Source organism: Centropristis striata, chromosome 22, assembly GCF_030273125.1.
Source record: "Centropristis striata isolate RG_2023a ecotype Rhode Island chromosome 22, C.striata_1.0, whole genome shotgun sequence".
Taxonomy (NCBI): domain Eukaryota; kingdom Metazoa; phylum Chordata; class Actinopteri; order Perciformes; family Serranidae; genus Centropristis; species Centropristis striata.
Window position 1 is genome coordinate 19,466,636 of NC_081538.1, and position 18,269 is coordinate 19,484,904.

An 18,269-nucleotide genomic window follows, 5' to 3' on the forward strand; every position below is an offset into this window, starting at 1 on the left:
TACAAAGGAACTCTTGCCTGTATTTAACACTTGTCTGTAGACAGTGTCTACAGTGAAAACGAATTAACAGAAGGACTTGGCTAGAGTGTTTTACAGAAGGCTGGGTACATGATAGGGTCATCTAGGAATGAATCCTGCTGAACTGCAAGTGAAAGTGGCTGCTGTCTTTAAGTTTAGTCCCATGATTCAAAACTGGACATTTCACAGTAGAAGTATTAGGAAATTCCACGTCTGAGTTCAAATTCTTTAACATATGAAAGTTACTCTGTTTTTTGTGTTGTTTCTATTTTTAATCCAGTACCAGAGGAAGTGGTGACAGTGTTACGCTGCAGCCATAGATGAAGACTACCATGAAGGTCAGAGCTCATCTATCCAGCGAGTTCATCACCATCTTCCTCTTTCTGGCTGTGGCAGTCTTAATCTTGGTGCTATACAACATGGACGTTCTGGAGGTGAGAACCTGGTTTTAGTTGCACACTTGTTTGGCCAGGATGATGGCCCTTATTTATCAAACAAACGTAGAAACCAATGCAGATCCAAGTGTATAAATCATCTTACGACAGGGTTCACATGTGATTCATGAAGCGTTCGTATTTCGCCAATCACAGCATGAGAGTGATAGGATGTTGATAAATATGGCAGCTGAAAACAAGCGTCATGTAAATATCACGCACTAATATATAATCAGCTTAGAGGCCTCGCCCCGAGAGTTTACGACAATCGAAGAACGCAATACAGCCAAAAAGGGGATTTTTTTTCAAAAGTCAAGTTTATTAGGAAAGTGCACACTTTACAAATAATAACACATTGGCAAGGCAAGGCAAGTTTATTTGTATAGCACAATTCAACACAAGGTAATTCAAAGTGCTTTACATACACATTAAAACAACAAGACACAATTGAAAACAGTAAAAACAGTCAATTAAAACAGGGAAATAGAAATAAAAATATAAATAAGATAAAATAAGATACAGCAGGATAAGAAAATAGATAAAATAATAAAAAGCACAAGTCAAACATTGCGTAATTAAAAAGTAAGGGCAGTAGAGTACAGCAGATAAGTGTTAAAGTTGTAGCACAGTGCCGGTGAGCCCCACCCACTGTTCCAGTCTGCTGAATAGTATGTTATGATCAACTGTGTCAAATGCAGCACTGAGATCCAGTAAAACCAGGACAGAGGATTTGCCTGCATCAGTGTTCAGATGAATATCATTTAAGACTTTGATAAGTACAGTCTCAGTGCTGTGGTGTCGCCGAAATCCAGACTGAAATGTGTTAAAAAGATTGCTTTGCATCATAAAAGCATGAATTTGCTCAAGAACAACCTTTTCAATGATTTTCCACAGAAATGGCAGATTTGATATTAGCCTATAGTTACTAATTGTTGTGGAATCCAGATTAGATTTTTTTAGAAGAGGCTTTATTACTGCAGTTTTCAAAGTCTGTGGAAACTGTCCTGCTTGGAGTATTTGAAGTATTTATTATCTGCAGTACGTCCAGAGCTATGCAGTTGAAAACAGTTTTAAAAAAGTTTGAAGGCAGAATATCAAGGCAGCAGGTTGTGGGCTTTAATTTTGAAACGTAGTGTTGTGTAATCTAGGAGGCTAAAATGTCCTAGCGTGACTAGAGTTATCTAGTGTTGGTGTAGTGTAGACTAGTGTTATCATTCTTGAGCTGGAGCTTCACACTGCTTGTCTTATCTGTAATATTTTGTTTTATTTTATATTATAATATTTTGTAATATTTTGTTTGTGAAAAAGGCTGCAAAGTCATTGCATGACTTGTTAGACAGCAGTTCAGGAGGAACTGATGCTGTGGGATTTGTCAGTCTGTCTACTACAGAAAAAAGTGTGCAGGCATTATTACTGTTTCTATTGATAATCTCTGAAAAATATGACTGCCTTGCATTCTTCAGTTCCTGATTAAAGTTGCGAAGACCCTCTTTATAAATGTCGTAATATACCTGGAGTTTGTTCTTTCGCCACCTGCGTTCTGCTTGTCTACATGCTTTTTTCTGTGCTTTAACCAGAGTGGTGTTTCTCCAGGGAGACTTTTTTTTTCCTGACAGAACTTTGGTCTTAATTGGGGCGATAGAGTCGATAACAGTCATAACATTGGAACTAAAACTGTTAACAAGGTCATCAACTAGAGCTGAGGGCAGGGTTGGTGATGGTGTAAAATCCTGGGTGAATAATGCACAAGTGTTTTCATTTATATAGCGTTTCCTGATTACCTCTGCTTCATCTTTTGTAGGATTAGCAAGGGTGGTCATTTTGAACAAAACACAGTAGTGATCAGAAAGAGCAACATCGTTCACCACAACCTCAGAGATATTAAGACCTTTGGTAATAATTAGATCTAATATGTGTCCTCTGTTATGTGTTGGATCTGTGACATGCTGAGAAAGCCCAAAGTTATCCAGAATATTTAAAAGTTCTTTAGCACACCCATCTTCAGGATTATCAACATGAATGTTAAAATCACCTACTAAAACAACACAGTCAAAATCCATGCACACAATAGACAGTAGTTTGGCAAAGTCATCAAAAAACCTTGCATCATATTTGGGGGGTCTGTAGATGGTCAAATAGATTGCTCTATAGGGTGATTTTAACTGAATGGCAACATATTCAAAGGAGTCAAACTGGCCATAAGACATGTTCTTGCATTGGAAGCTGTCCTTGAACAGGGTGGCAACTCCACCTCCTCTCTTATGTATTCTTGCTTCACTGAAGAAACTAAAATTTGGGGGGGTTGACTCAATAAGAACTGCTGCACTATTATCCTGACTTAACCAAGTTTCAGTTAAAAACATAAAATCAAGGTTGTGCTTCTGAATAAAATCATTGATTAAGAAAGATTTGCCAACCAGAGATCTGATATTTAAAAGAGCTAAATGTAAATCCTTAACAGCATAGACGGATTACCGCATGGCCAAAGTGGCCGTGTGCCCAGGGCCCTAGAGCCAATAGGGGCCCTTGGCCTTCAGATTAAAAAAAAAATTTTTTTTTGGTACAATTTAAAAATACATTGGAATGAATGTGGCTTTCAAAATGTAGTATGATAATAAAATCAATTAAATGCTTTAGAAATTATAATATTAAATCAGTAATGTGTGATGACACAATACGCTGGTCGCTGGGGTCAAAGTTGAAAAAAAATTAGTTTTTAAAATGGAGACGTGGGCGCTCAGTGGATCAGCTAAACGAAAACAGTGGAAAGAAAAAGGTGAAACGGCTGAAACCACACTATGTAACTGGCCGTAGAGGCCAAACTGGTCAGAGAGTTGGACTGTGATTACTTTATCAAGGACTTTTCCTCGAAGGCCAGGGAAAGGCCGGTGGTTTAGGTAAGTGGTTTCTAGGAATGTAGCCGGTATCTGAGTACTCGGCATCTGAGTGCCGTGTTCGACCCCCTGGTCGGACGGTCGGTCTGAACATATTAGCGCGATTTAGTGCATTTGTTTATTACCATTACAACATGACTCCTCCATGGCATGTGCCTGTATTTGTGTGTGTAAGTGCGTCTGTGTGCGCTGGCCAGCGCGAGGGAGAGAGAGTATTAATGGGACACTCTGGGTGCGCTGGTTGATAGTTTCATTTTTAAAAATAGGTGGTTAGCTATATTTTAATTAATACTGCAAGGGCTGGCTATTTGAGCTTTCTGTCTCTCCAATAATATATATATATCGTCCTGTACGTGGCAGGTGCCAAACAAAACAAACCTAAAATGACAGTTTTTTGTGTGGTTGTGTGTTGCCCGGTGTTGTTATGTGCGTAATGGGAAGAGCACCTTTGCACGCACACTGTTTGCGTGTGTAGGCAGGGGCCCGTGGCGAGTTTGTGTCCAGGGCCCGTGGTCTATGCTTAACAGGAGACGCTGGTGAGTTTGGAGGATGACATGCTATACTCAGTAGATTGGCAGATTTAATTGAACTCTTTTTATTTCTCACCAGTTTGATCCCTTTTCTGTTACCTATTATCACAGGGATTGAGAAAGCTGACTGAACTCCATGGGGCCCTGACTGTTGCTGGAACAGAGCAACCTTGATATTGATATCAGAGCCTGGACCCGGCACATATCAGTCAGACTCACAGATAGGGTCATTCAGGGATTCACAGGTATGGCGATTCAGAGGGGGTGGGGGAGGGCGGTGATTTTTAGTTGAGCGTTGTTATCATAGCACCCTCACCAGAGCGACATCTTATCCAATGTTTTGGAACGTCTTGCCTCATGTCCTTGACACAGGCTGCTTGTGTGTGACGCAAATGATAAAAAATGTTGGAGCTTAGCAACTGTAGTCCTGCCTTATTGAGGTGAATTCCATCTGCCTTAAAGAGGTACCTGCGTCCCCAAAAGATGTTGAAATTGTCAATAAAGTTCATTGATTGAGCGGCACACATATCTTTGAGCCATCTGTTTAGCATCATCAGCCTGCTGAATCTCTCATCCCCTTGCCGAACTCCTGGTAGTGGTCCACTGAAAAACACCTCAGTATTTAAACATCAGACTTTGTTAATCAGATCAGTGAAGTCTTGCTTTAATACCTCTGATTGTTGCTTCACAACATCAAGGGCTCCTGTGTGTATGATGAGAGCATTAGCTGTTGGATGCTCAGCAGCAATGTTCAGGATCTTCTTTGAGATATCAGACACCATGTCCACAAATTCACAACAACAACAACAACAACAACAACAACAAAATAAACAAAGCATTCCACACCAGCAGGTGTGGATCCGGTAGAACTTGCATCAGTGCCAAATCTGTAAGCAGTTGCAAGCAGAAGCGATAAGGGGATTGTCATTGGCATGTTCCAGGAAGTTGATTCAGGGAATAGGAATGCACCAATAGGAATGCACCAATCTATCACTCACACATCAGTATCGATGTTAACTGCCATCTGCCTTTCTGCAAATGGCAAAATGGCTCGCAGATACCTATATGTACGCCATGCACAAGTACGGACAGTGAGCAGCTGTTCAGCTCTGCGTCTCACATCTTGGATGAGAAAAGAAATAGACTGAACTGCAAGATGCTTATCTTTGAAAAGAGAAGCATGCATCTTACTAAGAAGTAGGCTATGATACGCAATACTTGAGATTAAAAAAGTACAATTTCATATTAAAAAGAGGAGGCCCACTGTATGAGAAGGTTTTTCCTAAGAGGCCAATTTTTGTTTTGTACAGGGACTATGGTACATTTGTGTGGTGAAGGGCTGAAAGACATTTCAGTTATAATTTTATAATAGAAGATTTAGTTGTTGCCACAAATGGCACAAAAGGGGGGAACAATAACAACAAAACAAAATACAGAAAAACAACAAAAAACATGGGCATTGGCCATATTGTTATTTTAAACATCGGTATCAGCCCAGAATTGTGCAATTAGTGCATCCCTAGTATACAAGTCAGCTGCCACCAGGAAGGCTAAAAAAACCCACATTGGTACAAAAAAGGCTGACAGTAACTTGACTCACCAGAAAAAGTCACCCAAAAGTGAATGACAAGAATTATCCCAAAACATAAATTTCAGTGAACAAGAACTTAAAATACATGATAAAATAACTTTAATTTGAATGCTTTGGACAAATGCATATTTTCTATGGATAAAAGTTAACAATATTTGCTGATTAAATTTGCTTTTAGCACATTTGTTTAATGCATCTTTGTCACCTTGTGTCTTGCCCCTCTGCCAGTTTCAACAGGAAGTGAAGGTTACCATCCCTGTCCCAAGAGATTCCACAGACTCTGACATGCATCAAGGCTTCTGCACCCTCCAGCCACTGTCTCCAGAGGATGCTGTGGAGGAAATCCTCCTTCTAGAAACCATTGCTTGGCCTGAACCTCCACTTTTGCCAGCTCCTCTTTCCCTGAATCAGACCAGTGATCCAGCTCACAGCTCCTTCACCATTCTCCCAAGGAGGGGAGGAGGACAGTGGCATGTAGGGGATCAGCTGGAGGTTCTGGTCAAAATGTCTGACTTCCAGGACCGTCCCAAGAAGTTTGGGGGGGACTTCTTACTCGCCCAGCTGCGCAATCAGGAGCTTGGGGCAGGTGTGGCTGGGCAGGTGGTGGATCATCTCAATGGCAGCTACTCATTATAACACATTTATAACTAAAGTCAATGACAGCTACATAAAAAAACCATGTTTTCAACTTATTAAATTACAATAACAAATTACAATAAAATTTTTTTCAAAAACAGATTAAATTCATAAATATGGAAATATATTAACATATCAGATATTCCTGTACATTTCATTAGTAAATTACAAAAACTTTTTTTGTATCAAAAACAGATTCATTTAATAAAAATGATATATATTTGATATGATATATGATATATATTTACATATAAGTGTGTGTATATCTATGTATATATATTTACATCTCTCTCTCTCTCTCTCATATATATATATATATATATATGTAGCAGCTTTAAGATGGTTGCTCATAGAGAGAAGGACACCAGTCACCAGGAAGTCAGGATCTGCACATTTATTCTCTATAAACAGTAGCACAGGGGACAGTCAGTACATGCACACGGAGCTGCAGGCTCTCTCATAGTGTCTCCATTACAACAGCTTCAGGAGTTTTTTTCTCTCTCAAATAAACAAACATAATATTAATATGAACAAAAAGTGTGTATACTAAAATGTATACCCTCATAGTGGTTGCACATAACAGCAGTTACAATAAAAACAAAACTGATATCCACTGCAATAAATATATTTTTGTCTAATTTACAAATTAATAAAACCACTTTTTCAGAAGGAGAAATAATAATACATTCTTGAATAAAATATTTTTTGTCTGTCAGGCTACTGGCTAATGCAGTCCTAATATAATAATACACAACACCATCACAGAACAGATAAAAACCTTGACGCACCTATAAACAGTAGCACAGGGGACAGTCAGTACATGCACACGGAGCTGCAGGCTCTCTCATAGTGTCTCCTGAAGCGAGTGAAAGAATATGCAAATGAGGCGAAATCTCCGACATATTTAAACACAAATACTGGACATTTTTCCGTTTAAAAGACCAACAGTAAAACTCAAGGGCATGTTAACAGTTGCATCTTCACAGTTTAAACCACAACAAATCACTTTTAAGCAAACTAGCTTAAATAATATGATAAGAGCACCAACACACATCTTACCATTACAACAGCTTCAGGAGTTTTGCCGGGAGTCTGTGCCTACGTCACTCATGTTTACGTGCACCCCTAATTAAGGTCCCCCTATGCTACAGGTGAAATGGAACCATACAGACATTCAGCTAGATAACTATAAACACAACAAATATCACACACAGGTTTTTTGAGAATGTTCACAAAAATAAATAAAAATAGAAATAAAATAAACAACATATTGGCTCAGCTACATATATATATACATATATTTACATATATATATTGTTGACTGCTCACTCTTCATCTTCAGCACTTTCGGCAAGACTCTCCCAAAACACCCGGCGGTTTGGTGGCATCAGTGGGCAGAGTTTTGTCAGGATGTCTGCCTTCTTCTGCCTCCCAACCCCCTTCATTGCAGGCCTCAGTTGCTGAGGGATGCCAAGAGTGGTCTTCTTCATGAGGAAGTCCAACTCTGTGAATTCCTCCTGATCATGGGAAAGTTTCACCCACATGCTCCTTGATCCTCTTCTCAACTGGATCTCTGCCATTTCTGCTAGATGAGGTGCATTCTTGAGCTTCGTCACGGAGTGCCCTGCTTTCCATGCACGGATGTCCTCACTTTGCAGTTCCACCACATTCACTTTTGCAGAGTTAGAGGATGCAATGACACTGCTGAAGTCCTGAAAGTCAAGAACAACACCCCCAGGGCGCCTTTTCATCTCTTGCTCCACCCCATGATGAAAACTGTCAGCACTCATGAAGGTGTGCCCTGGTTCAAAGTATTTCAGTGTTACGTCTTGTGTGGAGTTGGAGTTATGATTCACCATACTGACGAGTGTTGTCAGGAGGCACCAATTCTTGTTCTGTGCTGTGCAGTTGTCCATCCACAGGACAAGATGAGGGACGTCACGCTCCCTTTGCAGAGCATATACATAGGCAGATGCCACCTCCTCTGCCTTCCTCCCAGCTATCCCCTCATGCCAGATCACTGAGATACTCTTCTTCTTTGATCCTGTCTTCTTGCCAACTGTGGCAAAGGTCTCATGAAAAACAGAGATCCGCTTGGTGAAGATGGTTGTCTTCACCCCTGGCATTCGGGGCAGCATGATGACTTTCTGGAGGTCCACGCTGCGGATCGACAGGTTGTCACTCTGATCTTTTTCTGCATCAAGCTTGTAGTGATGCCTCCCTCTTGCTGCTCTCTCCTTGTGGTCCTCCCACTTCTTGCAGACTGAGCAGTCTGGAGTGGGGTCCTTGTTGGCAGCCTGGTGTTTGGAATTCACATGGAGCTCATGCTGGAGACACTGCTCGCACTGCTCCTCTCCCAGTTTGGTGAAGCTGATGTTGCTGTTCTTTACGGCTTTTCTGTATGTTTCATATGAACAGTGGGAGTTGGAAGCAAAGTGCTTGTACATCAACTGCACAGTTACATCACTTGGGAGGTATCTACGATTGGGGGCATGTTCTCTTCGATAACGGTTGGATGAAATTATTCAATGTGTTGGTAAATTGGGGTCATATTTAGTTTATTGGCTGGGGCATGTCTTCCTCTGCGCTCTATGGGGGGTATCAAACTTGATGGGGAGCTGTTTCCGATGACTGTTTGGATAAGCCTGTCATTTTTTGGATGGTATCCTAAAGTTGTGAGGAAAAAGGTCTTGCATACCTTTTGTGTATGACCCAGGTCATTGGTGAATTGATAAAAACAGGTCTTGTTGCATCTGCTGGGACCACCAGATGTGACACGTGCAATCTGCCGTTGAGAGACCATCTTGAAAATAAATGCTTTCTTCTCTGGATAGGTCATGTCCCAGTAGGTGGCATGCACGGTCTTCCTCCTTTCTTCCGTGATTTTGCTCCAACACTTCCTCCGACATGTTGGGCCACATGGTTGACCTATCTTTGGTTTATTTTCTGTCTCAGGATAATGGGAATTGATGACACTCTCTTGATCTTCACTGATCTCATCCATATCCCCAAGCTCAACAGGCACAACAGGCACATCTACAGGCATATCCTCAGGCTCAAATTCAGCTTCCAGGAGTGCAAACAGTTGATCCAAGGTCTGGTTGGCTTGGGGAGATTTCTTTGGAGAAATGTGTACTGCAACAAAAGAAGAAATATTAAATTGTTATTATTATAATTAAGATTATTATAAGTATCATTATCATTATCATTATTATTATTATTATTAGTAGTAGTAGTAGTAGCAGCAGTATTTTTTTTTAACAAGTTGACCTTCAGGGCAACATCTTTACTTACTCAATATTAATTATATTTCATTAGGTAAGAACGAATTGCATTATTTCAGTTAGCTGCCAACTGAACAATATTTAGATAACTTATTTGTAATGGTGTTTTAATTGTATGTTTTTTTAGCTGCTCCAAGAAAGCTTAATCTCTCGTAAACCATCCAATATATCTACTCCCAGCCTGTATTGGGATTGGAGGTGCAGTATGGGATTTCTAACCAGTAGGTGGCGTTTAGAGAGTCTGCAAACACACTACTCAACTCAATTTAACTCAACTTTATTTATAGAGCACCTTTCATACAAACATGCAGCCTGAAGTGCTTGACAACACTTCCGTCAACAACGGGGACAGATACCCCGGTAATTCCGGTTACACTCATTTGATGCTTGGTAGTTTATCACATTACCGGCATTAAAATGTCAGTAAACGCGTTACTAAAATGGCGAGTTTTTAATATAGTTTTCCGCCGCCAGCTGGATTAACTTTGTGATGTGAAGGACAAAACGTAGATGACACGGCATCGCTGATGATGGTGAAGTTACAGAGGATAACGTTACAGCTTTCAGGGAGCAGGTAAGCTTATGCTAGCTAAACACCAAAACATCGCCTGCAAGTCATATACAGCTGATGATGACAGCTGGCGTTTTATAATGTGATTGTGATCGTTACTTACCATATTCTGGATATTTTATTTTTAATGCCATCTCCACCAGCCTCTTTCCTCTGGGCAGTGCCATCTCAAACAAATGTATTGTGTGAGGTAAAGAGTCAAAGTAAGAAGTTAGATGGGTGAAATCAGCCGTTGTAGAATCCTCAAGCAGCCGCGTGAGGAGCGCGGAGCAGACCCCGGGAAATTCATGTTTAAATTCATATATAAAACCAAAGCAGACCGCAGTAAGTGAACTTACTGCGGTCTGCTTTGGTTTTATGTTTAAATTCGTATATATATCCAAAGCAGACCGCAGTAAGTGCAATTACTGCGGTCTGCTTTGGTTTTGAGTTGGATTTTGTAGTTACTGCAATTTTTATATCATTATTTCTCTGAAAATAAGCAAAATTGAAATCTAAAACTTTGTCACAAGATAAAACAGACATCAAGGAGTTAATTTTTAGTTATAACTCAATTTCGACCAAAAATGTAGTTACTGCAGTTAGGCTTTGTAGGGCAGTGTACTTGGGCCCTAATAATTACCTTTGAAATGCAATGAGTTAAGTAAAAGCACTGTCCTTATGAGGCCATTGACAACCTGTTTGAAAACAGGCGTGCACTGCAGATGTAGAAGAGGACAGGGGACAAGCAGCCCGAGCAGTCCCACCCTGTCCCTTAACTCACTCACTGACTTACTCAACCAATCAGCAGGGACATACAGACCCGTGTGTAGGGCTGACCTCCAGCGGTCAGCCAAAATATGTAGGAGTCCTAAAATAAGGACTGACGCCCATTATTTTCTTCTAAGTTAGGAGGTACTTTTATGTGTCAAAGTGTGCAGCTTTATTGATATGACTTGATTGGCCTTTGTGAAAACTCTGGTTCTCTACCCAATCAGGTGATGCTGGTCCACCCCAGTGAGGCTATCCCAGTGGTAAACAGGCTGAACAATGAACAGCCTGACAGGATTATCTTCAAGAGTGTCTTCCGCTCAGGCAGACTCTCTGAAACTACCATCTGTAACGTCTGCCTACGTCCAACACAGCAGCCGCTGTGCAACTACACTGACCCCCGTACAGGCGAACCTTGGTTCTGTTACAAGCCAAAGAAACTGAGCTGTGGTGCCAGGGTCAGCCACATAAGGGGAGACATAAAAAACAATCTTGAAAACAAGCTTTTAAAAAGGTGAGAAAGCAGGGAAATATCTGTATGTGAATGTAGCAGAGCATTCAGCTGCTAAATGCTCTGCTACATTCACCAGCTAGAACCAAATCAGTAAAGTTGCGGTGTGGTTAGGTACTCTATTTGGAGGCTAAATCATGCTTAAGTCACAGTGAGTCAGGGCAATGGCAAGCCTACAGACAAAGGGTTTTCGATTGTATCCCTCAAGGGTCTGCATCAGTTTTTTATGCAAGGTTAGACGTCCGGAACCATTTCTGCTAACAACATTGCATTTAAAATATTGAATCAAATCCCTTCTAACTTTAAAACACAACAATACCATTCATTCAAGTCAAGGAATGATTGTCAAAATACATTCATGTTTGCCTTGCCTGCAGCAGATGTCGCAATAAATCAACATACACACCTCTTATGATTGGGCCAGCAAGGAACCACTGCAGTGTTGTTCTCCTGTACTGTATTGTGTGTCTAACATGACATGGATTTACAAAAGAACTGTGTGATATGTAGGCCTGCATTGTTTTTTGCTAAATGACATTTTTTGGGGGAAACAACAAAACAAAATCGAGGCCGACCAACATGGCTCTGACTGTTTCTAACCCAGCCAGACACGACTTAGTTATCATTATTATTTTAAACTCAGACATATTCTCACAACTACAGTATATTGACACTCGTTGTAAAATTGTGTACTAGAGGAAAGTAGACAAAGACACACATTCTGTATCTGAAATTTAGTAGCTGATGGTAGATCGCAATTTAGAGTCACCAATTAAACCGAAGCTGCATGTCTTTGGACTCTGTGAAGGGCCAAAGTCAAGACAATAACATGGATAAAAGCCTGCAGTAGCAACTTGTCAGTAATAAGGCAGCCAATGCCCTAAAGCATGTTACTTTATTGTCTATTTTACACTTAATGGGACCATAATTTAAAAACTGCACATCATGCTATGTTTAAAAAAAAGCAATAAAAGTAAAGGTGATTTCTCATTGAATTTTACAATACAACATCCTTTTGCAACTATTGGTGTTGCCCCCTGACTGGGAGGTTGCTGCTTGGAGATTATCCAGCCTCAATTAGTTAGACTGGTGTGTTGCAGCAGATATTTTTTCCCATGCTGTCATGAGCATAAAAAGGTGACTATGCAAAATGTCTAGGTACCTGTTAAAACAGGGCCTCAACCCAGGTTATGGGCTGTAAAACCAAAACAATTAGCTGAAGGATGCTACAACGTTCTGTAGAGCTGAGGGAAACGGCAAACCCTGGTGGTAACTATCTGTGGGTTCAACACTATTATCAAGCATTACACATTATACATATAAAAAAGTTAATTAGTGCAGCTTTAACTCACAAAAAGAGTTTTTACTGTTTGTAGTTTTAACTACATTTCAGATTGTTGGCCTTTTTTGTTTTTATGTTGTTAATTGTGTAGTGTGTGTAAGTGAAATGTTTATTATATTTGCTTTTCCTCAGTGGTGTCAACATGAAAGTCTACATTCCTGCTTCAGGACCTGCCAGTGTCCTTGTGTTGCCAAAAAATGAAGGTAAAGCATGATTTTTACAACTGCCACCACTGCCTATGATAATAATAGTTCAGAACAGAATGTATTACAGACAATGAAAGTAAAACAGGCAGACAAAACATTTTAAAACTTACCATGAGAGACTCTCCCCTTGACAATTTTAAGTGATTTCCTATTAACTGCATTTGTGCCTTTTTACATATGTGTTGGTGGATATGTTATTTATTCAAAGGAAAACACACATTTTAGGTGGAAGGTGACAATTCAGAATATAATGCAGTCAGGCTCTCAGACATTCTGTATTGCTTTCAGATATTATTCTCTAGATCAACTTTGCTTATTTAATGTTATCTGCTCAGTGAACATGCATGTCGGCATGATTCCACTTTGCACCTTCTATTGTTAGATGTAACTTCTTTGAATCCAAATGTGTCACTTTTTCATGTAAGTGACACATAATATTATTTTAATTAATTCAGACACTTATTTATAGACACCACCACCAGTCAGTACGTTTACATTACACTTGAAAAAACAAATTATTGCCTTAATCCGACTATAACTGGACAACTGAAGTGCATGTAAACGTGTTAGTCCGATTAATGTCGGAGTTCTCTAACTCCGATTAAGACACCTTAGATTTTCAGCGGCATGTATGACAAGACAACGCATGTGCTCATGCTCCGCATGCTCCACCCCCGTGCTGGTGTATGACCCCGGAACAGAAACATTCAAGAAAGCCGGTCGCAGTAGCGGGTCAGTAGCAACGGCACAAAGTGTCAAACCGAAGACAGGTTACTGTTGTAGCCCTCCAACAGGATCCTGCGTTCTTGTCTGCCCCTCAAAATCACCATCCATCTTGTTGTTCGAAAATGCCGGTTTCCAGCCTTTCTCCACCTGTTTATTTTGACGTAATAGGTCAACCAAAAAGGGGGCCGTATTAACCCGCTGAAACAAAACACATCACCCAGTGTTGAGGAGGAGGACACATTCCCATCAGTTATTTGATTTTCTCACTTCCATGTAAAGTTGGACAAGGACAGAAGTCCGATTAGACACCAAAATCAAATTTTAAGTATAGTATAGTGTGTAAACACACTAACTGTATAGCTCACAGACACTTCCCTCATCTCTTCAGGAAAACTCTTGGAAAGCTACCTGAAGTAGAGATATAGTCCTAAACAGAGCAAAGCTGTCTATAAGCAAGAGGGACACAGAGACAGTGACAAAGAGCTACTTGTCAAATAACGCCACACTGAAGTGCAAACCTGACATGAACCTTCTGATTGCGTGTGAAATATAAGTAAACAATGTTATTTGAAGTCATGTAACTTCTGTGCATCATATTTCTTTTACCTTACCAATGTCACATCAAGAAGTTACGTCATCCTCGTAATGACTTCACTTCCTGCATTTGCATAATTTTACTTTTTAAACTCTTTTATAACATGTATGAGGACGTGTTGATGTCCTGCAACCAGTAGGGGCACTAGTTTTAGAAAAGCTTCTGTGAGTCGTGTTTGCGGATATGAACAAACATATGAGGTTGCATGGTTTGGAGGACTTGTTGCTAATATGACTTTGCTCCAGAGATTCTTTCCTTTTACTTTAATCTGTCCTCCTAAAATATTGGCTGAGATCAGGAGTTGCGTTAACCGAATATATTCCATCATTGACATATTTATTAATTAATGACAAAGGCTAAATCAGCAAATTCAAAGTGAAGTTATCCACCATAATATAAAGTATTTCACACTCATCTCCAGCTGGTGGTGTGTGCATATTGATTATGTATTGTATTGTCTTGTCTTGATCTAAAGTGCAAAACCTCGTTGTCTGGCTTCAGTTTTGTGCGCTCCGAGTTTGCTCCGAGTGCCGGAACGCTGTTGGAATAAACAGTTGGTGAACAAGGTAAAAAAAGAGGGATTGGTGCGATAGATGACGAAGGATAAGCTTGTTACACCTCTTTTTTCTTTTTATTAGTTTTAGGCATTGTGGTGTTGACAAATAAAAGTAATTGCACAAGGATGTCTCTGTTAACCTTTTCTCTCGGGCCTGTAAAAATGCATAATGTTGAATTTTCTTTATTTTCATTATTTAAAAAAATCTAATAAATAAATGCTATAAGATGTTTCTTGGAAAGAAATGTAAACAATAAATAATAATAGATTATGAAATATCTAAAAAATCTTACATGATCTCTGTTTGGGACATATCTATATAAAAACCTACACCCTTGAGATAAGGGTTGTATGTGCAAAGTCCAATTAGGCTTCAATCTCTAACAAGGCACAAACTAAGCCATTTTATGCCATTTTGGTCTGTAAGTAGTGAGTGTGATTGTAAAAAAAAAAAAAAAAAACATTATGGAGAGAGTATTTATTTTAGAGGATGACGCTGATTGTAATCTATATTATATTATTAAATCCCATCAAAATACCAAAATGAATAGTGAATTAATCCAACTGTCTTTTTTTTATTTGCAATCACATAGAACAGACAGGTGTACAAACATCATTAGTTGAATAGCTTCCAGTAAGATCCATCTTTTCGTTTTTACAGTGTGTTATTAATCCAAAAAAAAAAGAAATAAAAAGTAACAACATGGGGTGCTTTTTCATTCATAAATAAACGCATTAAATTACAAACATGTAAATACACAGGTGTTTATGACATCATATCACATATATTGAATTAAACAACAGAATGGTATTAGGGCAATATATGATTTCCACTTCTCCGAGAGTTCTTTATATTTCATTTCCTGGTGTTTCAATGGAAAGGTGATCTGCTCCATTATAAAAATGTCATAAATTATGTCGTACCAGTTTTCAATAGTTGGAGGAACTGGTTTAAGCCATTTTTTGGTTATTGCCTTTCTGGCTGCTATACTCAATATTCCAAAGAAGTATTAGTAGTTTTTGAGTTTGTAGGTGGGTTTGGGGTCCCAGAGAAAAGGTGGTTCCAATTAAAAGTGACATTCGTCCCAAATGCAGCCATGGGAAAAAAATATAAGACCACCCTTGTTTTCTTCAATTTCTTGTTCATTGAAATGCTACAACTTAAGGTATTTGTTTGGACAAATATAATAACAAAAATATCTCATAAGTTAGGGTGACCAAGCATCCTCTTTTGCGCGGACATGTCCACTTTTTACGTCCTGTCCAGGGCGTCCGGCCGGGTTTTATAAATTCACAAAAATGTCCGGTGTTCACTGTTTTTCATAGGACCAGTACACGTGCACGTAAATTGACCGGCGCTTTGCACACAATTTTGCGAGACGTAATTACCAAGAGGCTGCCTCGTGGGCGGGTCAGCGCCGCGCACACACACAGAGAGAGACAGAGAGCAGAGCAGACAGAGGGCAGATCGAACAGCGGAGCAGCATTGCACGGGAAATGCCGAAGCGTAAGTGCAGCTTCACAGATGAACTGCAGAAAAAATTTCCGACGTACCGTCCCGCTTGGGACAGGTGGGAGGCGGAGTGCACCGTGTGCAATGCTGGCACATATGTCTCAGTGTCTAAAAAAGGGGCTGGAGATCTCAAAGCTCAAAGCTCAAAGACAACTAAAGATGAAAAGTATAGATCCTTTTTGTTTGTTAAGTTAGTATCTTTGTGAGACTCTTCTATTATTTATCTTATTGCAGTTATTAAGAGATATATTGTTGAAGCTAGATTTTCTAACAGAAGAGTTCATATTTAGAACATTATTTCATATTATTTATTCATTTATTTGAAAAGAGTCTACGAGAGCTATTATTTTGTTACAAGTTTTTACAGATTTCATTTTACTGATTACAGAAGTTAATTTTGCACCATTGAAGCATAATAAAGCATGTTCATCAACCTCCGAGAAGCCTTTCTGAATTTGTGTCTCGAGGCCGTGCCGATTGTCCTCTTTTTTGGAAATCAAAATATGGTCACCCTATCATAAGTGTTTAATTTAAGAGCTGATATCTAGACATTTTCCATGGTTTTCTTGATAATAACCACAATCATAATCAAGAAAAATAAATAAATAAATAAAATGACATCCACAAAAAGAGTAATTGTATGTTCAGCTCACGCATACTTATACCTTTTATATTATTATCCTGATTAATCCCGATTTAGAGCTTAAATAAATATAGAAAATAGAAGGGGACAGCCCTGTCTGGTCCCTTTTTTTAATCTAAATGGGTTTGATGAATTTATCCTACTAGTTTAGGAAGAGATCTTGGTTTTGGGCTTTTCATGGGATTTGTGTACAAGAAAATCTTTATTCCCACCATTATCCTTTAACTTCCTCTCAGGTCAACCAGAGGAGAAGAGCAGCATTGTGACATCTGGACCCTCTGGTTATTACTACCAGGGTGCGTGGCGAGCACTAGATGGCACCACAGTTCACCAATTCAACACTGCCTCTACCATCACTCAGTGTCTAAAAGGCAAAGTGGTCCTCATGTATGGAGACTCCACCATCAGGCAGTGGTTTACACACTTCATTGCAGCACTACCAGGTATCTCATCCACAGGGATTTCTAGAAACACTTTGATTTGACCACTGCAGGTTAATTTGTTCTCTCTGTAATACTTTCAGGTCTTAAGGGGTTTGATCTGCACACCCAGAAGCAAGCTGGGCCTTTAATGGCCTTAGACTATGCAAACAACATCTTGATGATGTTTCGCTGTCATGGTCCTCCTATCCGCTTTGGCCCAGTCCCAACCACTGAACTTCGTTATATTGCCAATGAACTGGATGATGTAACTGGAGGCATCAACACTGTTGTTGTTCTTGGCCTCTGGGCTCACTTCAGCACTTTCCCCGTGGAGATCTACATCCGGCGACTTCAGAACATCCGCAGGGCGGTAGTGCGGCTGCTGGACAGGTCTCCAGGTACGCTGGTCGTCATCCGGACGGCGAACCCCAAAAAACTTTATGAAACAGTAACCATCAGTGACTGGTGCACATTGCAGCGTGATAAGGTGCTGAGAGCTATGTTCAAAGGGCTGAATGTTCATCTGATCAATGCCTGGGAGATGGCCCTAGCTCACAACCTCCCTCATGACCTCCACCCACAACCTCCTATTATTAAGAATATGATTGACATTCTCTTGTCCTACATATGCCCTCAAAAGGGCAGCTAGATGTTTGGTTGTTAGTGGAGGAGTGGTGATTGAAGAGTTTACATCTGATTGTGGCAACATGTACATATGCAAGGGTTTGGATATAATTATTCAGGGTATCCGCAGGGTCTTAAAAAGTCTTAAAACGTATAAAATCCAATAATTTGATAAAAAAAACGATTGATCGGAAAATCAGATCGAAGGTTAAAATCACCGATCTGATCGCTTTATACATATATGTGCTTTACAAGTGTTTGTTATGGTGTGATATCATATACATGCCAGATCCAAAGGTGGCGGTAGTGCGCCAAAACGATGCCGCTTTAAAATGAAGAAGTGTTGTGTTGTGGTCACGCAGCCTGCATGCACCGTCCGACACACACCGACAACATGTCTGCCATATGGAACTTTTTCGAAGT

General features: G+C 39.9%; 1 protein-coding gene across 1 annotated transcript; it reads left to right on the forward strand.

Annotated features, from left to right (window-relative positions):
* Positions 1-338: 338 nt before the first annotated feature.
* On the forward strand, positions 339-17,872 carry LOC131961115 (NXPE family member 3-like). Its single transcript, XM_059326386.1, has 7 exons — positions 339-452; positions 5,696-6,099; positions 9,059-9,203; positions 10,936-11,222; positions 12,694-12,764; positions 17,037-17,243; positions 17,324-17,872. The coding sequence occupies exons 1-7, from the start codon at positions 339-341 to the stop codon at positions 17,869-17,871; spliced, it is 1,776 nt and encodes a 591-aa protein (XP_059182369.1). The 3' UTR covers position 17,872.
* Positions 17,873-18,269: the final 397 nt, after the last annotated feature.